Source organism: Lonchura striata, unplaced genomic scaffold, assembly GCF_046129695.1.
Source record: "Lonchura striata isolate bLonStr1 unplaced genomic scaffold, bLonStr1.mat Scaffold_91, whole genome shotgun sequence".
NCBI lineage: Eukaryota > Metazoa > Chordata > Aves > Passeriformes > Estrildidae > Lonchura > Lonchura striata.
The window spans coordinates 521,490-544,078 of record NW_027461190.1 but is presented as its reverse complement, the minus strand read 5'-3'; the positions used below and the strand labels follow the sequence as shown (position 1 = coordinate 544,078).

The 22,589-nt window shown below is 58.8% G+C and overlaps 1 protein-coding gene across 1 annotated transcript in view; it reads left to right on the top strand.

Annotated features, from left to right (window-relative positions):
- Positions 1-22,589, top strand: part of LOC144248803 (uncharacterized) — a 538,816-nt gene that overhangs the window by 154,521 nt on the left and 361,706 nt on the right. The window contains 1 exon segment of the mRNA XM_077790790.1: positions 21,325-21,979. Coding sequence (XP_077646916.1) covers positions 21,325-21,979 — 655 coding nt within the window.

Here is a 22,589-nt window from a genome sequence, read left to right as displayed (position 1 = left end):
ATTCCTGCTTGGATGGGATAACATCCAGTGAGCACAGGATGAGGACACCTGTACAGATCTGCCAACCGTCAGCACTCACCGTCTGAAGGCAGTGTGGGCCGGGGCCAAAACTGAAGATGATGATAAAAAAGGACCAAAACCACAACCAAGGAATACACATGCCCTAGAAAGGTGCAACCGAGGAGGAGCCATGCTGAACAGTTCTTGGAATATGTAAACTAGCTTGGGAAAAAGTTTACTATGCATAAGGGACTATGAATATGCAACAGGCTGGTGTAAGGGAAAAGGTATTCAAGGGGTATCTCCGGAGATAACCGTGTGCTCTTGGCTCAGTGCCGAGATGCACCCGGCCGTAAGAACCTTTGCTCTATGGCCTTGTCTCCTCTTGTCCTGTATTAAACTTTTTAAATGTTCCCAGGGCAGTGAAGGTGTTTTTCCCAGCCCCGAGCAGAGAGCTCTGCCCGGCGGCTCCCGGGAAAGGCGGCGGCGCTCGGCAGCGGCCCCGGCCCGCCCGGCCCGCGGGAATTCCCCGCAGCGGGACAAAATCCTGCCCCGAAGGAGCGCTCGGAACGCCGCCTGCGGCTCCTCCGTGCCCCGCAGGTGCCGCAGCTGCCCCGCTGCGGCAGGCGCGGCTCTGGAGCAGGGAGGCTCTGCGGGACCCCCGGGCCGTGCCCCCTCCCGGGCCGTGCCCCGGGGCTGATGCTCGGCCCGGGCTCTCTCGCTGTCCCGGCTCCCGCAGGCTCCCGGCGGGAGCGGCACCGCCCGCCCGGCGCCGCAGGGCCGAGCCCTGCCCAGCAAAGGCTCCGTGTCCACGGCCGGGCCCTGCCGGGGCTGCGGCCGCTGCCCGGCCCGGCACAACCCGCAGCGCCCGGCGCGGCTCCCTCCAGCCGGGCACTGCGGCTCCAACCAGGCGGAATATTCAGCGCACGGAATCTCTGTCAGCGCTGCTCACATTGCAAAACCAGCTGCTGCCGAGGCAATCCCAGCTCCCACTGAAGCCTTCCACCCAAAATGCTGCCTTCAGCTCGGACACACCGGTAAGAAACCCAAGAGCAAACTGGAAGCTGATTAGAGAATCTTGCACAATCACATCCAAGAACATTTTGTTACAAAATCACAAATATTAACAGAAGCTTAGAAAGTCAACAATATTAGAAAACAAGCTTCCAACAATGGGACTCAAAGAGCTAAGGGCATGCGTTTGAATGGAATGAGTCCCTCTCTTTCTGACATGTGAGCAATGCCATGGAATTTTCCAAACCAGAGAAATAGGGTGGCCTGGCAGCAGCAGCTTCACACACAGACACAGCAATGACACAGAACAGGGCAGGGCAAGAGGCTGACAAAACTCTAGCCGCTACTTGCAATGAAGTACCTTTGTTTCCAGTTCTAATCTAGCCACTATTAATATAGAGTCCAAAAGACTAAAAATACTAGTAATAATAACAACTGTACCATTAATAGCAAAAATAGAGGTAATAGAAATAATAAGAATTAATAGTGGTAATAAAAACTCTACCATACTTATACCAGGTTTGCATGGCCACGTTTTGGTAAGGCAAGGGATCTAGGAGCAGCTTCTGTGAGAGCAGCTGCTCCTCCATGTCCCACAGAGTCAATTCCAGCCAGCTTCAGGACAGACTGGCTGCTGGCCAAGGCTGGCCCAGTTAGAAATGGTGGTAACACCTTTGGAATAAGAGATTTAAGGAAATGGGTGATGCTGGAGTTGTGACTGTGAGCAGGGAGGAGCAGGGTGAGGACCTGTGAGGGGAACAGCTCTGCACATCCCCAGGGCAGGGCAGGGCAGGAGGGGCAGGAGCTGCTCCAGCTGCTGGAGCTGATTGCCCTGAGATTCCCTGGTCAGACCCTGGTGAGGCAGCTGGGCCCTGCAGCCCGTGGAGGGCACGGAGGGCAGAGATGCACCTGCAGCGCCTGGAGGAGCCCGTGCTGGAGCAGGGGGATGCCTGAGCGGAGGCTGCGACCCCATGAGAAACCTGTGCTGGAGCAGGGACCTGGCAGGGACCTGCAAACCCCTGGAGAGGAGCCCACACTGGAGCAGGGCCCTGCCAGGACTTGTGAGCCCATGGAGGAGCGAGCCACGCTGCAGCAGCTTGTGGAGAACTGCTGTCCGTGGGATGAACTCACCGTGGAGAAGTTCATGGAGAAGTGTCTCCAGGAGGGACCCCTGGCACAGCAGGGGAACGACTCCTCTTCCCGAGCAGCAGGAGAAACAACAGGGGATGAACTGACCAGAGCCCCCATTCCCTGTCTCCCTGCACCCACTGGGGGGGGAGGTAGAGCTGGGAAGGAGGGAGGGAAGGGCAGAAGGTGTTTTTAAAGCTTGGTATTACTTCTCACTATCCTGCCCTGCTCCAGATAGCAATAAATTCCATTATTATCTCCAATTTAAAAAAAAAGTTTGCCCATAAGGGCATTTGCTGAGTGATCTGTCCCAGTCCTTAGCTCAACCCATGAAGCCTTCATTCTGTTTTCTCCCTCCTGTCCATCTCTGGAGGGGAGTGAGAGAGCAGCTTTGGTGGGTGCCTGACATCCAGCCAGGGTGAACAGACACTTCCTTTCCTTCATTCATTCTTTCTTTCCAGAGGTCACTGTGAAGGGGTTGAGTGGGGCTTTGACAGAGGGAGTGAAGGTGGTGGGGAGTGGTGGGGACAGGAGCCACAGGGACGAGGGACAGGCATCAGAGGGGCCTGGGCAGCTGGCAGGGGGCACAGCCTGTCCCCTGGCCCAGCAGCAGCCCCGTGCCCTGCCCAAGGCGCTCCCAGCAGGGGCTGGGCCCCAGAGGCAGGGGGAGACCCCAGTCCCAGGGCAGCGTTTCTGACCCGTCCCCTGTCCAGCCCAGCCTGCCCCGTGTGCGCAGTGACCGCTGGCACGGGCTGCCCTGGACACTGTGACCTGCTGGGGACACTGAGAGCTGCCCCGCTGTGACACTGCCCTTGGGATTGCACAGGCACCAAACAAACCCCAGCCAGCACCGCCCCTTGTCATGTCCCAGGCACCAGAGAGCATCAGAGCCAGCCCCGCTCCTGGTGATGTCCCAGGCACCAGGGCACATCCCAGCCCCGCTCCTGGTGATGTCTCAGGCACCAGGGCACATCCCAGCCCCACTCCTGGTGATGTCCCAGGCACCAGAGCACATCCCAGCCCCGCTCCTGGTGATGTCCCAGGCCCCACAAGTGTCCCAGGTGTGGGAAGAGCTCATGACACGGCTCAGCCTTGACCCCAAACCAGCAGAGGCACCACGAAGGGCAGCCCTGCGAGTGCCCCAGCGTGGGAAGAGCTCCGTGCGCTGCTCCAGCTCCATCCCCCTCGGGAGGATCCGTGCTGGATGATCCCCAGTGAGCCCCGGTGGGCAGATCTCCAGTGACCCATGGTGCTGCTGATCCATGTTGGGAAGACACCCAGCTGGGGGGCTTCACATCCTCCTGGTTCCCCGTGGCCTGGATTTTCTTTTCATTTCTCTTTGCCCTTTCAAAACTCTTAAAAGCAGGTAAACATAAAGATGTTGAGCTAAGACAAGGATGGGGACATGGGGGGGGTCTTGCAGGGGATATGGGGGGTGCTGGGTTTGAAGGACTTGAGGGTTCCTGGGAGGGACCTGGGAGTTTCTCAGGGCTTTGGGCACCCCAGGCTGAGCGGTTCCAGTTGCCCTGGGAGACCCTGGTGGAGGTTCTGGGCAGCTGGTCAAGGACCCCCTGCCCTGGAACTGTCCCCATGTGCCCCATCCCAACGCCTCGTCCCCCTGCAGCGGCTGCCCCATTCCTTACTCCCCTTCCATACTCCCCTGGCCCCTGCCTGTTCCCGTGTCCCCCCGTCCCGTTCCCATCCTGTTCCCATCCCAATCCGGACCCCATTCTTGATCCTTGTACCGTATTCCCTGTCCCTGTCCCTGTCCCAGTCCTATTCCCTGTCCCCATTCCTGGTCCCTGTCCCCATTCCCTGTCTCTGTCACCACTCCCAGTCCCTGTCTCCATTCCCATTCCCTATTCCCTGTCCCCATTCCCATTCCTATTCCCTGTCCCCATTCCCGGTGAGACATTAATTTTGAAGAATTAAGAATTTTAGGAAAGTTAAGATGATAGTTAAATTAGATGTTGCTGACTTAGCAGAAGTAGATAAATGGGCTTTGTTCATAGTTAACAGTAGCTGGATCTTAGATAAGATATCCAGGATCTATTAACTCATTGCTTGCCAGCTTTATGCTTGGGTAGCTGTACTTATCATGTGAAACAGAATGTGATAAACAGATTTCAGGGACACAAAACCAGTTGCAGACTTCCCATACTTTAGGAATCCATTAAGCACAGGAAAACGGCAAGGATTCATTTGTCACGTATGCATGGGAAAGGCAGAAAGGTCAGAACGAGGAAGACTTATTTTACTTCCTCATTTTGGAGACCCCTCCCCAAAAAGGACCCCTGACTCATTTCAGGGAACAGAACTACACATGCTTAATTGCCTTTTTGCCAATTAGCATGTGAAGTGGATCAGAGGAAGTGACAGGGATATGAATATGCATTCATATGTTGTGTATTCAAGACTTCTGTAAATAGAAAAGCTTTGTAATACCTGTGATTTTTGCAGTGTGCATTAGGGAATTATCCCAGGTACTGCCCGGCTGTCTCAATAAACATACACTTTCTAACTTTAAACCCGTAGAGAGTTTTTGTCCATCTCAGTTGGATATTGATATTAGATTGATATTCATATTTTAGTAAATCATTGTCCTAAAGAAGTCCTAGTATGTGCATTAACATGTCTTTTCTTAATATTCGAGTAATTATTCTTGCATTGCTTCAAGATAAACTGGTATGATTCCAAGAATATCCACTGAGGTACACATAGAACATTGATTTATCATAAGCAAATTGCAGTTGCAGAGATTTTCACTGACATTCTGCCACTTGTCATCATTTTAAAAGTGAAAAGTCAGCTATTAAAGTCAATAACAAAATTTCTAACTTCTAACAAAGGGAAAAAAGTATATGGTTTGCACTAGATAAAATATAAATACAGAAAATGTCTCCCAACCAAGTTCCTTGCCCTGATCAAAACATCTCCCAATCAAGTTCTTCGCCCTGAACCTGGCTGGTAAAGGCAAATATTTTCAGTAAATGTGGATGAAACGTTGCATAAGTTAATAGTATTCAAAATACATGTGCTGTTCCTATTATTATTTCTTAGACAAAGAAAAAAGGGGAAAGGGGTTGGATTGAGGGTACACCCTCCTCCCCTCTGAGTATGTTCTCATGTTTTACAATAAATCCTACAACAGTACAATACAGCTGCCTAAAATATGGACACTGGAAACCACAGACAGCATTACAAATGATCACCTGCCTCATGGACAGTTCATAGATGGATTTGATTTGTTTACAAATTACTTCTCAAGTTTGCAAACAGTTTTTCTGTTTACAGATTGTTTTCTGGAAGTTTGGTTTTCCCCCAAGGGATCAAGTGCTTAAAGGTTGTTTTTTAAAATTGGGTTTTTCTCTAAGTGTTAAATGGGCTCAGGGTTAAATAGCTTTCTGCTTTTAGAGATAAGTTCAATTTGTAACCAAGAAGCATTATGCCTGTGGCCTGAGTTCTCCCCTAACAGTTCCTGGAGGGGAATGCTGCAGCTCCAGTGTAAATTAGATGCACGCTGTCCTCTGTCACCATGTTGGCAGAGGGCCCTTGCAGATGGGTGACAGAGAACAATAAACAGAATTTTATAAAGAAATGGAGGGTGAGGTGTTCCCATGATTGACAGGGGTCTTGACCAATCAAATATCTCCCAAAACTGCAGGCACCTCACGGGCCAGAACCTGAAGGGGCATGGAGCTCAAACCAATGAGAGCTTCCAGGCCTGGTCTTTCAAATGCCCTGTGTAAGGGGGGGCTTGGGAAATAAAATCTCTCTGTTGCCCCATGAACTCGGGAGGAGCAGTCTTTGTCTCCTGTGCCCTCGCTGCCCCACGAGACCAAAGAGATGTTCACCAGGGCCCTCCCTGTTTGTGGCCGTCCATTGCCCAGCTGAGCAGGCAGCCAGTTGTGTTTGCAAGGAGCTGCCACAGGAAGACACACAGCAGCTGGAGATTTGAACAGCAGGGCTTGGGCCAATTCTTCTTCTTTCAGAGTGCAAGAAAGACACAAAAGCACAAGGAAACATGGCAGTGTTTCGGTGGAGTCTCTTTGTCCTGTGAAGTTCAGTAGCTGTTGGTGTTTCTGTGCTGCTGCTAATCCCCTCCATGAAAAAATCATCCCAGGAAGGAGCAACAACATCTGACACGCACCAAGTGTTGCCCCCAGTTGCTCCAGGTGCTGCTACCCACAGCCCCTGTAGGATGGAGCACAGCCCCCAGTGCACACCAGCTTTGGCTGCCCTCTGGCAGAGAAGCCCTTTTGGGGCACAGGTTTCTGGGCAGGAGACGGGCACCGGTGCTGCCAGGGCTCGGGGGAACTCTGCTTGGGCAGGGACTGTGCCTCACCTGCCGCTGTCAGCGCTGCCCGGGCCCCAGGGCTCAGAGCAGCATTCCTGCCCTGGTCCACACGTTCCTGGTCTGTGTCCCACGGCCGTGCTCAGGATGGCCACCATGTGGGACGTGTCCCGAGGAGGCCGTGCCAGCTTCTGTGGAGGCCCCGTGCCCTTCCCGCCGCGGCTGCGTCGGCAGCTGCGGGGGCTCCTGCTGCTCTGAGCCCGCAGAGCAGGGCAGCGTTTGCTGATGGGCTGAGCCCTTCCTAAAGATCCTGTTGGGCTGTCTGACACACCTGGGGCAAGGCATTCCTTCCACCCTGGGCCACTCTGGGGGGCTGGGGGTGGCCCCAGGGCAGGTGGCAGTGCGTGCAAGGGCCCTTGGTGACACGGTGCAGCATGGTCACCGTGGAATGGAACGGGACAGGGGATCCAAGGGCCCTTGGTGACAGGGTGCAGCATGGTCACCATGGAATGGAACGGGACAGGGGATCCAAGTGCCCTTGGTGACACGGTGCAGCATGGTCACCGTGGAATGGAACGGGGCAGGGATTCCAAGGGCCCTTGGTGACACGCTCTGGCAGAGGTGTTGGCAGTTACAAGTTACAGTTACACTCCACAGTGCTCGGTGCACACGACGAGAGAGGACGCGAGAGAGCGGTGCTGTGAGGAGCCCTCACACAGCCACTCGTTCCTTGCTGACCCAGAGCTTTCCCAAGGTATTACTCCTGCAGTTGAGCTCGTGGCCAGACCAGAGCATTTGGTGACCCCTGGCCTTCCCGAGGCATCTCTTCTGCAGCTGCCCTCGAGGGCAGACTGTGGCATTTGCTTTTCACTGCCCTTGACAGGAGTCTCCTGTCCTTGTGGCTGGAGCCCCCAGGTCCAGAGTGCAGGACTTGCTGTCCAGTAGCCTTGCCAAGACTTCACACTTGCAGGTGCCCTCAAGGCACGACTGCAGCACTTGCTGACTCGGACCTTTTCCTTTTTACCTTCTGCAAGCAGCCATGAATCCAGGCAGTGTTGTAGAGCTCAGACCTGCGAGCGTGCCCAAGCTGGCCTGGGGGAAGGAGGAGAAAGAAGGCCCTGGAGCTGCCCCAGCACAGCAGCCTGAAGAGCTGGAGCAGTTCCAGCCACCGCAGAAGGGTGAGTGGCAGAGCTGGGCCACAGGGCTGGTGCCTGCAGCCAGCTTGGCCCCATGCCATGCCATGCCATGCCATGCCATGCCATGCCATGCCATGCCATGCCATGCCATCCCATCCCATCCCATCCCATCCCCTGGGGCCATGCCCATGGACAGGATGGAATAGGGGCCGGGCAGACACCCCACAGCCGTGCTCCGTGCCCTGGGCCGTCACGGGGCTGTCCCTGCCTGGGCAGCGCAGGGCTGGGCTGTGTTCTCCGGCCTCTCCCGCAGCCCCTCAGCTCGGGTTGCGCTCGCTCTTTGCCAGGTGCAGTCGTGCAGCGCACACGAGAGCAGGAACGCACCCGTGGCCGCTTCCGCAGAACAGCGCAGGTACCTGCAGCCATCCCCACCTGGGCTGGGCCTGCTGGCACTGCTCAGCCCAGCACTGTGCTCGGAGCACTCCATGCAGCATCCCGGGCTTCTTGCCCTTCTGCTGTAGATGGTTTGCAAATTCATGAAGAGGATTCAGGAGGAAGAGAGCAGCGCCATGGGCACTGCGTTCAGAGTGTACTCTCCCATCTTCAAAACCAAGACCAGCGCTGCCCTGCTGGATATGCTTGTAGAGGAGGGTCCTTCCAGCCCAAAGCAAGTAAGCAGCCTGTGGCCTGGCTATTCTTCTCCCAGCAATTGCTTGGCCTCCCAAGCCACACCTGCTGCTCCCTGGGAGCCTTTGAGACCATGGCAGTGTGGTGGCAAGGGAAGCACTTCTCTGGGGCAGCTGGGCACATTCCTTCCTCCAGTAGCTTTCCAAGTCTCCCCTTCCTTCTCCAGGTGCCCGCCATGGTGAGGTACATCCACCAGTGGCTCGTGGCCAATGAGTTTCCTGAGTACAATCTGTACAGGCCCCTTCTGGATCTGACAGAGGCACAGCCCTCTGACGTGGTGATGGCTCTCCTGCGTGTGGCCCCATTGTGTGACAGGTACGGTGCCCACCTGCCCAGAGGGCTCAGGGCTCAGCAACCCTTCCCCCTGTGCAGCCTGTCCCAGGTGTCTGACACAGAGAATTCCAGGGCCCTCTGGCTGCTCCCTTTGCCAGCCCTGGCCCCTGCCAGCCCCCCAGCGTGCTGCCATGCTTCCCCCCTGCCCCTCAGGGGCCAGTGCCCACAGGGCTGGGCTGCCTGCGTGCTGCCAGTGAGGGGCAGTGGGCAGAGGCAGGGCTGGCAGAGCAGCTCAGCTCCCCGCTGCCACCCAGGCCACACTGCTGTGTCCCAGACTCCTCTGAGACAGAGCTCTGACCCCACAGAGCTGCTCTGGCCATGTGGAAGAGCATCATGTGCTCGCTGAGGACTGCAGAGCCGGCCATGCTCGTGCTCCTCGATGTGCTGGGGAGCTGGCCAGAGCACAGCACGTGCACCTCCGATGGGGACCACGCGGCTGTCCTTGTCCTGGCTGTGAGTTTCTGCCTTTGCTGGCCCCAAGGCCACCTCTCCAGCAGCTCTCCATCCTCCCTCCCCCACGGCGTCTCCCTGCCTCAGGCGCTGGGCTGAAACCTGGCCTCGGGGCAGCTCCAGGGCCACCAGGCCCGGTGCTCCCCCTGTGTCTCTCCGGGCATCTCCCTCCTGTGCTCGGGCCCTGCCACACGGACACCTCGGCACTGAGCGCTGTCTCAGGCTGCTCTGTGCTTTGCAGGCAACCGTGGTGATGTGGAAGATCCTCCAGCTGCCCTGTGTGCCACATGTAGTCACCGTGCATTTCCCCGGCCTCTTTGTGCATCTGCTCTTCCAAGTGCTCTTCAGCACTCTGGATGTGCCAGAGGAGGTCGATACCTTCTGGAAGGGATGCCAGAAGCAACACGGCCTTGCCACCAGCCCCAGCAGGTGCTCCATGCCAGTCCTCCTGTCCCTGCCATGTGCCCAGGGCAGGGGCCAGTGCTCCCAGTGTAACCTCAGCTTTGCTCTGTGCACAGCTTTGCAGAGCAGACCCTCAAGGCCCTGCTCTGCCAACTTCACTATGAGGATGTGGTGGTGGCCATGGAAGACAAGCGTGGCTGGGACACACTGCTCTGTGCTGACACCCACCACTGTGCTGTGGGTGTGCTGGCCAGGTGAGACCCCCTGCTCCCCAGCTGTCCCCGGCATGTGTGCCCTGTGCCCGAGGTGCCCCACACAGTCCCCGTGGCCGTGGGCCAGAAGGCCTTGTCACCAAGGGACGGCCAAGGAGGCTGCAAAAGGCTGGGAGAGGAGCGTGCCCAAGAGCAGCAACCTCCCAGAGGGCTCAGCTGCCCCTTGCAGGGTGGTGGAGAAAGGCCAGACCTCTGTGAGGCAGTCCTGGGAGAGGTTTGCCCCCGTTGGCTCAGGGCTTTGAGTCGTGTTTCCTCCTGTCAGAGAAATGCACCGCGCATCCGAAGCCGCATGTTCCGGGATTGCGTTCCACCTGCTCGGGCTGCTCAGCAAGGACACGCCGTGCCGGGATTTGGCCACCCTGGCGTTCCTTGTGGAGGTGAGCCTGAAGGCCGGCGCTGCCTCGCTGAGCTGCCTCCCGGCTCTCTGCCCTCTCTTGGCCGCAGTGCCTGGGACGGAGCCCGCGCCCTGTGCTGCTGCCTGGGCCCGGCCCTGGGCGGTTCTGGGCTCCCGCCGGCCGCTCCCCCGTCACCAGCCTGTGCCTTTCAGATCCTGGAGCACCTGAACTTGAGTGAGTGCCGTGACAGCCTCCTGCAGTTCTTGTCCAAGCACCTGCAGAGCGAGTGCAGGGGGAGGCGTCGCTTGGCACTCCGAGGCCTCGTGGCGCTCGGCACCACCAGTGTCTCGGTGAGAAGAGCGCAGGGGCTGAAGCCGTGCTGCCAGCGTGGGGCTGGGGAAGGCAGTCCCTGGGGCTTGGCTGGCCTTGGGGCACTGGGGCAGCTGCTGCCAGCTCTCCTGCCTCCTGCTGCAGCTGCCCCAGGGCTTTGGCACAGGCCTTTGGCCCCTGGGCCCTGTGGCAGCAGGATGGTGTTTCACACACTTGTGTTCCACAAGTAGATGGCCATAAGGATGTGGAGCCTGCATGAAAGGCTCGTGGAGCTCCTGCAGGAAGATGACAGCACCATGCTCAGGATGACCACGGTTCTCCTGAGAGCGTTATTTTTCTGCAATGGTGCCCCAGTAACCAGCGCCCTCGCCCTGCAGCTGGCTGAGGCGCTCCTGCCACTTTTTGACAACGTAAGGCTCTGCGCCTCCAGCCACGGCCAGCGGGTGCTGCCTGCACACTTTGTGCCCTGTGCACTCACAGGCTGTGCCCAGGTGGGCCTGAAGCAGCTGACGCTGAGGTCTTTCTTCCTTCCTTTCATACAGGAGGACAGCCAGGTGCAGTTGTGCTCCCTGTTTATCTTCCGAGAGATGCTGGATTTTTTTCCGGAAGAGGAAAAAAAGGTCCTCAAGGCACACGTGCGCCAGAGCCTGGTACCACTCTTCTTCCACTGCCACGATGAGAACCAGCGAGTGGCAGAGGTGAGGACTCGGCAGCTGCCGCTGGCCCCTGGCAGGGGCTGGGCTGGCCCTGCCCTGGCGCCTCGCAGGCTGCAGCTCCTGCTGGCCTTGGCACAGGGACGGGGTCCTGCGCCCTGGGCTGTGGGGCCATCTCCGCGTCTCTGCTGCTCTCCAGGCTTCTCAGGAAACACTGCTTTGTGCGACCGAGTTCCTCAAGAGGCGGGATCTTGGACAGCTGGTGCAGAACCAGAAGCTGTGGAAGTTCATTGAGATCCTGGTAAGGAGGGCCGGGAAGCCGCAGCCCCAGCCTGGAGCAGCCCCTGAGCGCGGTGCTCGGTGTGCGGGCTGGCAGCTGTGCCCCTGCCCGCTGCTGCAGCCCGAGGCCGCACGGGCTCTGCTCCAGGCTCCTGCGGCCCCAGCCGGGTGCCCATGGAGCCCCGGCCCGGGGGGCTGCGGGGCCAACCCTTCCCTCCTGCCGCTCTCTCCAGCTGGCAGAGGACAGCAGCAGCATGGCCGAGCACCTGCGCCGGGCCCTGCCCTACCTGCAGAGCCCACAGGAGCCCCTGCGAGAGGCGGCCGTCAGGTTCATGGGTGAGCCACGAGCCGGGCCAGGAGGGCGTGTGGGCACAGGGCTGGCGGCGCCGCTGGCAGGGAGCTGTGCCCTGGGCCTGACAGGCTCTGTGTTCCCAGGGACGGCCGGGCGGCACCTGAGGGGGAGGAAGGAAGAGCTCCAGCTCCTCTCTGAGGGTGACCAAGGGCAGCGGGCTGCCAGCGGGGGCTGCCGGGGGAGCTGCGAGCCCTGCCCCGGCTGCGGAGGGCTCTGCTCCCTGTGCGGACCAGGGCCGGCGTGGGCAGAGCACACAGAGCTTTCAGGGCACCTGGGGGATTCGTGGCCAGCAGCTTCGGGCTGATCCAGCTGGTCCCTGCTCCCTGCTGGCCATGGCCAGAGCCAGCTGGGATGGCCCTGGCACAGAGTCCCCTCGGGTCCCCTCAGAATTGGGAACTGACCATGGCTCTGTTCCTCTCTCTTTCAGCCCTTGAAGGCCTGACCAATGACATCAGTGACGCCGTCGCAAGCCTGGCAGTTCAAACACCGTACATCGTCCAGGAAGCAGAGAGAGCTCCATATTCCATCTTTGACAGCCTGCGTGATCGGCTCTGCAGGGCATGGAGGAGACGGCCTCGTCTGTCGGGGCTCGGCTGGCTGCGCTGCTGGAGCTCTGCAGAGAGCTGATTCCAGAGGCTCTGTCTGCTGGGGCCACCTGAGCCAGCAGGAATGTTTTGTTTCATTAAGATTGTTCTTTTCTTTCTTTTTGTTTTTTTTTAGCATGTTAATATAGGATGTGTTGCTATAGACAGACTCCCAGGATCTTTCTTTGGCTGCCCAGGCTCTGCAGGGCCAAGGGGAAGAGGGAGAAAAGGGTTCCTGGGCTCAGCAAGCTGCCCAGGCTTGCAGGGTTGCAGGGAAAATGGCCAGAAGCCCCTTGGCCTTTGGTGGCTCTGATGAAGCCCTTGTGCTGCCCACAGAGCAGATGGGCAGGGGCTGGAGCTGTGGGGATCACTGTGAGAGCGGTGGCTGGAGATGGCCACAAGCCCTGTCCCAGGCAGGAAGCGCCATCCGTGTCCTCCTGCCCGTGTGTTGCTGGCTGGATTGCTGAGGGCTCCCAGGTGCCTCTTGGTGGGGCTCCTCTGGAGCTCCTGTGGGGCTGCGGCGCTGCTGCCGGGCAGGCTGGCCGGGCTGGGGAGACCCTGAGGGGACGGGGCCACGAAGGGATGAGGGGCTGCGGGAGCCCTGACAGGACAAGGCAGTGGGAAGGCACGAGGGGGACGTGTGAGGGAGAGGGTAACGTTGGCTCGGGGAGGAAAGTGTGTTGGAGCCAAAGAGACCACTCACCCTTATGTTTGTGTGGCAAACAGAGCACATTTATTCTCAAGCCCTTCCTTCTAAAGGGCCTTTGAAAACCCAGTCTGGATTATTTCACTGCTCTGATCTCTGTGCCCCTTCAGATTCTGGCCTGGGCAATACCTGCAGCCTTGGGAGAGATGTGATGGGCCCGGCCCCTGTCAGTCAAAGCAGGGCTGGTACATTCACCCCGTACAAGCCAGCCTGCACGGTGACATGGCAACAGAGTGCGAGGCACAGCTCCGGGAGCTCCCCGTGAACCTCAGCTCTGGGACCACTGTCTTCCCCAAGCTTCAGGGGCTGCAGTGGGAGCCCGGCTGGGCTCTGCCCTGGGGCCATCCTGCAGGGACAGCTGCAAACAGGGAGCATTCCCTGCCACAAAGAGCCAAGGCAGGGCTGCAGGGCAGCTGCTCCAGCCCCAACTGCACTGCTGAGTGCTGTGCTCTGGGGCTGGGGCTCCCTGCACAGAGGACTGCACTGGTGTGCCAGAGGAGACAGAGAAGCTGCAGCTTCAGCCTAACTGAGGTGGGTGCGTGGGCTGGAAAGAGTGGGGAGGCTCCAGGGGATTCACAGAGCTCATTCTGCTGCAAGGACGAGGAAAAAGGAGCGGGAACTCAGCAGTGAGGAGAGCTGGGGGCTGGAGAGCAGCTCTGAATGACTCTAAAATCCCACCAGACCTCTTGAGACATTGCAGCTCCTCAGCCAGTGACAGGATGAGTCCCTTAGCCTGGGGCTTGGCCTTCCTCATGGCGAGGGGCACCAAGGAAGGGAACAGTGTGATGGAGACTGGAATAGGCTGGGAACTCACTGGGGGAAAAGAGGAAGCAGTTGGGATGTAAAAGGCAGGGAGAAGAGAGAACAGTTCAGAGAAGGGCTGAGCTACTGCTTGAGCAAGCTGCAAAAAGTCATTTGGGGTCATCCCAGATTGATTCAATTTCAGAAGTTATTGAACAAGCTTATTTTTTGGGTGGTGGCATGTTTTCTCTTGGAGGTGTACACTCTGCAAACTTGAGCTGTGTTGCTGAAATGCTCAAGCCAGTCTGTGCTGCAGGGCACCCCATTTCTCCTTTGGCTGATTGCAGCCCGGTGCTGAGCTCCAGCAGGGCCCTGGCAGAGCCCAGAGCAGCCTCTGCACCCACAGAGCCCGGCTGCAAGGAGAGAAACGAGAAAGCCCCATCAGCTGAAGGCTCCTGTCCCCTTGTCCCAGCCACCCGCGGTGCCCAGGCCATGCTGGCCGTGCCAGAGCTGTGCCCAGAGCTGCCCATCACTGCTGCCTTTGGGAGCAGAGCAGGAGGGCAGGACATGTGCCCAGCCTGCAGCCGGCCACGGCACCTCCAGCCCTCAGCAGCTGCCCAGAGCAGGACGCTTCTGTGCTCGCTGCCATCTCCCCAGAGCTCTGATCCCACCATCCCCAGCAGACAGGACCCACCTCACGCCATCCCCCGCTGGAAGAAAAGCTGCTCCCAAACGATGCCCTCAGCCTTCTCCAAGGGCACAGCCCATCCACGCTGCAGCTGCTCCCAAGCACGTCCTGATCCAGACTGGACTCCACCTGAAATGCTTCCTCTAGAAAGACAAACATCAAATTATGGAAAATAGGTTACAGAGAAAAAGGGGAACAAGAAAAAAGGTCAAAAATCTTATCTCTGTCAGGGGCCTAAGGAAGGCCCAACCCCTGCGTGCCAGGGAAAAACCCACCATGGGGGAGGGAATCCCAGGCTTTCTCCCTTCCCCTGCACTGCCCCCATGGTGATCCCAAAGCAAACAAGGGCAGTGGAGCAGCCCAAGCCCTTCCTTGCCTGCAAAGCAAAGCAGCCCCTGCACAGGGTCTGGAGTCCCACCTCTGCTCCCACCATGGGGGTTTGTTTGTGTCGGGCTGGCTGCCCCAGCCCAGCCCCAGCCCGGGGCACGGTGGGTGCTGGGGGCTGTTGGCAGGGCCAGGAGCCCACTCCCATTTCGTATCCACCCCATCCCATGCCCCCAGCCCTGCCAAAAGCAGCCTGGCAGCCGACTGAAGGATCAGCTGCATCCGCCCCAGCAAAGGGGGAACCTTTGGTTCCCGGCCAGGCTGTGCAATGCCTAAATCTGGGAGCATTCCCCTGTGTCCTCACTGTCCCCAGCAGCAGCCCCACCTGGGACAGCTTCTCCAGGGGCTCCTTCTTCCCTGGGCCAGACCAGGCTGTCAGGGCTCTGCCCAGGGCCCCAGCCATCCATGAGCCATGGCAGGCAAAACCAGGGGGATGTTGGCCACCAGTGCTTGCCACACCAGGTCTCCAGCTCAGCTCCAGCCCATGAGCTGTGTTCCCTCCTGCTGACCCCTGCTCAGAGCTACAGGCAGGACAAAACCTGTCTGGTTGGCTTTGCTACTTAGTGCCAAGAGATGTGTGGAGCTGTTACCTGCCAGGCCCCTGGATCCAACCGTGCATGTGGATCTCTCCCATCTTCTAGGGCAGAGGAACATGGATCACGGAAAATCTCTTCTAAGGATGGCCTGTCCAAGGGCTGCATGGACAAACACCTCTTAATGACATCCTGGCACTCTGGGGAGAGAAACCAGAAATCACCAGTCATTTGGAGAAGTTGCCCCTTTTTCCCGTGCCCAGGCCATGCTGGGTGTGCTTAGAGGTGGGCCTAAACTTCCCCATGGATTTTCTGTTTGGAGGAGAGCAGGAGAGCAGGACATGTGCCACCTCCTCAGCAGCTGCCAGACCAGAATGCCCATGAGCTGCTGCTGTCTCCCAGCACTGGTATTGCTCCCGAGTCCAGAGATGAGGATCCACCTTGAGAGAGCCATGGTGGGAACAAGAACTGACCCCAGATATCTCCTGGCCCCTCCTGAATGGGAGCTTCCCCGTGACCAGGTGGTGCAGCAGGAGGCCCAGGGATCAGATCGTCGCTGCCTCGCCGTGGTAGCATTGATGGTGGATCCCCTCTGGTGGGCTGTAGGACAGGGTTCCTGTGGAACACAGACACAGTTCATCAGGGGGATGCTGCAGCCTCCAGCACCTGGAGGAGCAGCCCCCGTGCCTCCTCCTCCGGCAGGAACCCCCGCTCCGCCAGGAAACCCGACAGCTCCTGGCAGCGCTCCGGATGCTCCAGCACCAGCACAAAGCTGTCGGGGAGCTGAAGCCACTGCAGGAGCTGAATGACACCAGCATAGCCAGAGGAGACCTTGTCCAGCAGCACGATCTCCAGGGTGCGCTGGTGCTGTGGGGCTGCGGGAGGAGCACGATGCTGTCAGTGGGGCTGATGCCGTGCCGGGGGTCGGGAACCCCTCAGCCAGCCCGGGATGCTCTGCGCCCTGCGCTGGCCCCACGCCCGCTCTCCCTCCAGGCGTCCTGGCAGCTCCCACCCTGCCGGGCCCCGGCTCAGCCCCGCCCGGCACGGCCCGGCTTCTGCCGCTGGCCCGGCTCATCACCAGCTCGCCCCGGCGCCGGACGCGGTTCCCTGGCACCCTTTTGATGGCCACCTGCGAGCCGAGGGCAGCAGCAGCTGAGCTCGCCGCCTGCCCCGCACAGCCCCATCCTTCTCCTCCTTCTCCTTCTCTCCCTCCTCCTCCTCCTTCCCCTCCTCCGTGCCCGCCGCCGGCCCCGCCGCTCCCCGGGCGCCGTCCGAGAGCCGCGTGGCCGCGCAGCCGCCGCCGCAGCCGCCGCTGCCCAGCAGCGAACCCGCCGGGGCCGCTCCTGCCGGGCCTCCTGCGCCTTCCCTGCGGGCGGGACGCGGCTGTCAGTGCTCGGCCCGGGCCAGGAGCGGCCCCGAGCGCCGCCCGAGCGCCCCGGGCCGGCCATGCCCCGGCGTTCTCCCCCGGCATCCCAGATTCGCCATGAAATGGGAACCCTGAGCTTGTGGAAGTGCCTGAAAGATGCCCTGTTCCTCTGCAGGGACACTCGGGCTGAGACAGGAGCCGGAGCCCTCTCTGGGGAAGCCTCCTCCGAGCTGCAATTTGTGCCGTGCTGGGAGAGGAGGAGGAGGGGAGAAGGCTGGCGCTGTGTGGCAGGAGCAGGAGGTTTGGGCCGCAGGACATTCCGTCTGCGCCGCTGCCCCGCAATGGGCGGGAACGCTGTGGGGAAGACTGGGGGACACTGGAGCGGGATATAGATGACACTGGGGAGAACTGGGAGGGCCTGGGAATGAACTCAGGTGTATTGGGAGGGACTGGGCTGTGCTGGGAGGGACTGGAGGGGCACTGGGGCTGTACTGGGCTGTACTGGGGATGAACTGGGCTGTGCTGGGAGGGACTGAAGGGGTTGAATGGGCTGTTCCCGCCCCCACGGCCTCCCATTTGCCGAGGCTCCCGCCCATCACAGCCCCAACCAATCAGCGCCAGGGATTATGGCTTTGGGGGCGGTGCCTGGGGTCTGCGCCATCTTTTTTTACTTACAACTCCCGTCATGCTCTGCGGCCCCATAGAGCCCCATTAAAGCCGGGACTACAACGCCCGTCATGCCCCGCGCTCCACAGAACCCCGGTACCGCCCCCATCTGTCCCATCAGTGTCCCCCAGACCCTCCGGGACCCCCAAGTTCCCTCAGCGCCCATTAGGGACCACCAAAATATTACTGGCAAAGTACAAAAGAACAAGGAACTTTGGAAAAGTGTTTAATACAAATCCAATCCAACTTAAATCACTTGTCATAGCAGTAACTTCATTCACTCAGCCCATTTAGCCTGGAAAGCCCTAAACACTGAAGTTGTTCAGGTACCCACAAATGTTCCATATAAAGAGCATTAGAAGGAGAGGAAAGAGAGAGAGAGACAGGAAGACAGAAGCTCCACAGAAAGACACGCATGTGGCTCCCAGCTCCTGGGGCTCCAGTGTGGGTGAGACACAAACCCCAGGAGAAGGCAGAGTCCATACCAGGGGCTGACCTTGTGCTCCTTGGTTTTAAGCCCCTGGGCCTTCGTGGGCCTCCCCCCAGCTGGGACTTCTGATATCTCAGGTGTTCAGAGCTGGGTGAGCGCTGTCCCATCTGTGTGACTGATTGACAGCTCAGCCCAAGGTGTCTGGAGACATTGATCTCATCCAGCCTCTGACAGCGACCATGGTGATACTGGGGAACCTCATGGAGCCTCATAGAGCCATGGGTCAGTTGGGACAAGGCAGGTCCAGAGACACCCTGGTGACACTGGGGAACCTCATGGAGCCATTCCTTTACAATTTTCCCCCCCTTAGGTGTAAGATTCAGAGTGGATGGAGAGGCCCCTGTGTCCATCAGGAGAGGCCTCTTCTGGATGCAGACACAGCCTGAATGTTCTGCAGGGCTCCAGTGTGGTGGGTCCCCGGTGGGATGGGAGCTCAGAGAGCCCTGACAATCCATGTCCATGCAGGGGTGGACTTGCTCCTGCTGAGGGTGCTGCTGTCTGTGCTTGCAGTGTCCTTGTGGGCTGCAGCTGGAGCCCTGACTCCTTCCCAGGGGCTGTTTGGGTGGGCTCTGCCCTGGCCAGGAGGGCAATGCCTCTGCCAGGTGCTTGTGGCCGACCCCGTCATCCCCTGGGTGCTGGGGCCCCCTTGGGCCCTGGGGTTGATCCCTCAGGGCTGTGGGAACTCTGCCGTGGCCTTTGCCTTCAGCTTGGCCTTTTGCTCATCCCTTCTTGCCTTCAGCTGCTGTGCCCTTGTGCCCAAGTGCTGCAGGGCTTCTTCTGCCACTCCTGCAGCCCCGGTCACTGCCTGTGGGTGCTCATCCTCTGAGAGCTGCTGAGCTTTCTGCAAAACCTTTCCTTTCTGCAGGGACCCAAACCAAATCCTGAACAGCAAATCCTGATCCTTCATGTGCACTCTGCATTTCCCAGCTGTTCCTTTGTGTTCCCCGTTGTGCTCAGGGTCCCTGCCCAGCCCGTGTGGCAGAGCCGGTGCCTGTCCTGCCGCAGTGTCCAAAGGCGGCCCCCCCGGCGGGCAGGGCCGGCAGCTCCCCGGGGCCGGGCAGCGGCCGGGGCGTCCCGCAGCCTCCTGGGGGCCGGGGGCCACTGCCGGCCCTGCCCGGGGCTGGTGGGGTCAGGCAGCGCCCGGCGCTGAGCCCCGGCTGCCCCACAGCCCCGGCCCGGCCCCGCAGCTCCCCACAGGCCCCAGCCCGTGCTCCCGGTGCCGCACCTCTGCGCCCGGTGCTGCCGCTGCCACCGCAGAGAAACCCCTGCCATCCTGACCTCCTGCTTTTCCTCTCCTGGAAACCGGGGATGGAAAGGATCTGGATCAGCTGGCAAATTGTGAGGATAAAACAGTGCTGGAAAACAAAACAATCCTGAATATTTTTCTCTTCCTCCTCTTTTTCATCATCCTTTTTCTTACCACACAGATTCCTCCTGCTGCTTCTTGCCTGAACCATATTGCTGCACTCTCCTTCACCCAATTCCTTCCCAGCACACCAACACCATGCATCCCCTGTTGTACAAATGCCTTCTCTACTTCCCTTGTTGCCTCCCTGGGTGTCCATGTCCTTAATTACCTCTAGGGGAATGTGCAAACTACCTCAGCATTCTCCCAAGGGACCCTTCAGAGACATTTTGGGATCATCATCCCTTTGGCCGGGACCCCTCCCTGGCTTTCCCTTTTCTCCCCTCCATGGGTGCCCTGCCATGTTCACTCCCCGAGGATCCCAGGGCACTCACTGATGAGATTTTCAGTGCTCTCTCCCTGCTGACTCTTCACAGACCCCCTGATGTGTCACTCGTCTGTCTCCTGGTCACTCCCGGGTCCCCAATCAATCTCTGGTGCTGCCTCCAGCCAAGGGAGCCGATCACCCAAAGTGGGTGAGGCACCTTCAGCTGCACTCCCTGCCCGCCGCCCCGGACAGTGTTGGAGGACACAGCCTCCTTTTCATCCTAATTTTCCTGGCCACATCTTCCTCTCCCTTTCCACATTGACTGAAGTACTTGAGAGGTACAGACTTCCCAATCCACCTACTACATACTCCCATAATATGCTCCCTGTTTTTATATAGCAAATGATATTCATGGCTCTGTTAAGTCTTTGTTTTTCTTCTGGAACTTCTGAGCAGGACCTTGGCTGAGGAGCAGTCTGTGTCATCAGTTAATAACATTTTCTGAGACAAATTGTGTCTGCTGTCACTTCCTTATGTACAGGTCCCTGGCCCTATATCCGAGCAGACTCACAGCATCTGTTTGTAAAGACACTTTCCTGTTGTTCCTCCCATGGGGTCCCCCGTTTGTGGGACATCCCCCCTGGAGCAGGGTGTCCCCTCTGTGCTGCAGCCCCAGGGCTCGGGCAGAGCTCAGCCAATCAGAGCCCGCGGCGCTGATGACTCACCAGTTGCCAGGCAGACTCGCAGCTCCCCGCGTTCCCCACCTGGACCCACCTGCGCCCCCCCTCGGCCCCATGGCCCCGCGAGGGGAATTTGGGGAGGTGGGAGTGGGGCAGCGCCAAGGCCGGGCCCCCCCGCGCTGTCCTGGCGGGAGCGGCTGCAGTGGGGACCGAGTGCGGGCGGGAGCGGCCGAGAGCCCAGCGCTGCCCCAGCCCGACCTGCCCCAGCTCCATCCCTGCCCCTGCGCTGGGATGCTGTGGGGCTGGGGGGAAGAGGGAGCCGGCAGTGGGTGCTGGGCCTGGGGGCAGGAGGAGAAGGGAAGGAGAAGCAGGCTTGAGGAACAGAATGGTCAAACGATGCAGGTGGCAGGAGAGGGTGGGATTGTGCAGGAGAAGGAGGAATAGCAGGAGGAAGAGGAGTGTGAGGAAGAGTAGAGACACAAGAGGAGGAGGAGGCGGAGCAGAAAGAGGAAGCAGCAGAAGGTTCCACCCCTCCCTGTGTCTGCAGCCTCCCCCCAGCCCCAGGAGCGCTGCTCCCCCCACATGCAGCAGGTGACTGTGGAGGGGGATCCACGATTTTCATGGGGTGATTCTTGGTGTTTCTGAGCTTGCTTGGGCTAAATGTTGGTGCTTTGGTTTTTTGTAGTAGCTGAATCTTTATGTTTTGGAGAAGGACGTTTTTGCATAGTTCTGACGTTTGGGGAGTTTTTGTTCTGTGTCTTGAAGTTTGTGGGATTTTTGGGCTGAATCTTGGTGTTTTGGAGGTTCTTACAGACACAAGATTCCCAGTGACTTCCTGACATGAACTTGGGCAATGAGGAACCTCCAGTCCAAGGTGCTCTCCTCTTGTTTTTCCCTCAAACCAGGATTTATCATTTCCAGGGCGTGGCTGAATGGAGGAGGAGCAAAAGCCCCGGAGATGCTGCAGGAGGAGGAGCTGCAAACCCAGCCCAGGGAGCTGTGGGGAGGAAAGAGCCCCCCTGAGCCAGGAAGGCGGGCGGAGATCCAGCCAGAGCTCAGAGCTGGTGGAGAAGCCTCATGGCAGGGAGAAGCCCCACAAGTGCTTGGAATGTGGGAAGGGTTTCAGGTGGAGCTCCAACCTGATCGAGCACCAGAGGATCCACACTGGGGAGAGGCCCTACGAGTGTGGGGAGTGTGGGAAGAGCTTTGGGTGGAGCTCAGACCTGAGAAAACACCAGCGCATCCACACTGGGGAGAGGCCCTATGAGTGTCCCCAGTGTGGGAAGAGGTTTCAGACCAGCTCCAGTGTCCTCAGACATGAGCGGATTCACACAGAGGAGAGGCCCTTCCGCTGCCCCAACTGCGGGAAGGGCTTCAAGCACAACTCCCACCTCACCGTGCACCGGCACATCCACACCGGGGAGAGGCCCTACGAGTGTGGGAAGTGTGGGAAGAGCTTCATACACATGTCTGGCCTGATCCAGCACCAGGTTATCCACACTGGGGAACGGCCCTATGAGTGCTTGGAATGTGGAAAGAGCTTTGGGTGGAGCTCTGCGCTGAGAATACACCAGCGCATCCACACTGGGGAGAGGCCCTACGAGTGTCCCCAGTGTGGGAAGAGGTTTCAGACCAGCTCCGATGTCCTCAAGCATGAACGGATTCACACAGAGGAGAGGGCCTTCCGCTGCCCCGACTGCGGGAAGGGCTTCAAGCACAACTCCAGCCTCACCGTGCACCGGCGCATCCACACCGGGGAGAGGCCCTACGAGTGTGGGAAGTGTGGGAAGAACTTCTCCAGGAGCTTTCACTTGACCCAGCACCAACGAAGGCACCAGTAAGGGAAGCCCTGTGAGTGCCCCGCGTGAGGGAAGAGCTTGGAGTGAGGGAAGAGAGTGCAGGAAGAGCTTGGTGTGCTCCTGCAGCTCCATCCCCCATGGGAGGATCTGGGCTGGATGATCCCCAGTGACCCCCGTGGGGCAGAGCCCTGGTGCCCCTGTATGGGGAATAAAACAGAGAGTAAAGCAATGGAGCTGATAAAGAGGCCCGATATCTGAGGCCTGACTGAGCAGAAACTGTGGGAGACACAGACACAGTTTAGGTCTCCCTAAGCAAGAAGTGACCAGGCAACATGGTGTGAGACTTTGTGATAAGATAAATGCTCCCAGGTTACTGGATGTCACGAAGAATGTGTAACCAATGGGAAATTGTTACCAAAAACAGAGCCCTCTATAAGCCCCATACAAGTAAATCCCTGTATAAACACCTGGTACACTCAATAAAATTGGCTTTGCTCTAAACTGGGATGTCCCCGTCTCTCCATGGTGGATAACCCTGTTGTGGGTGATCCCCGTTGGGTGGGGGAAGGTGCTGGAGGGATTTCTTTCCCTTCTCCTGGTGCTGCCGTGGTTTG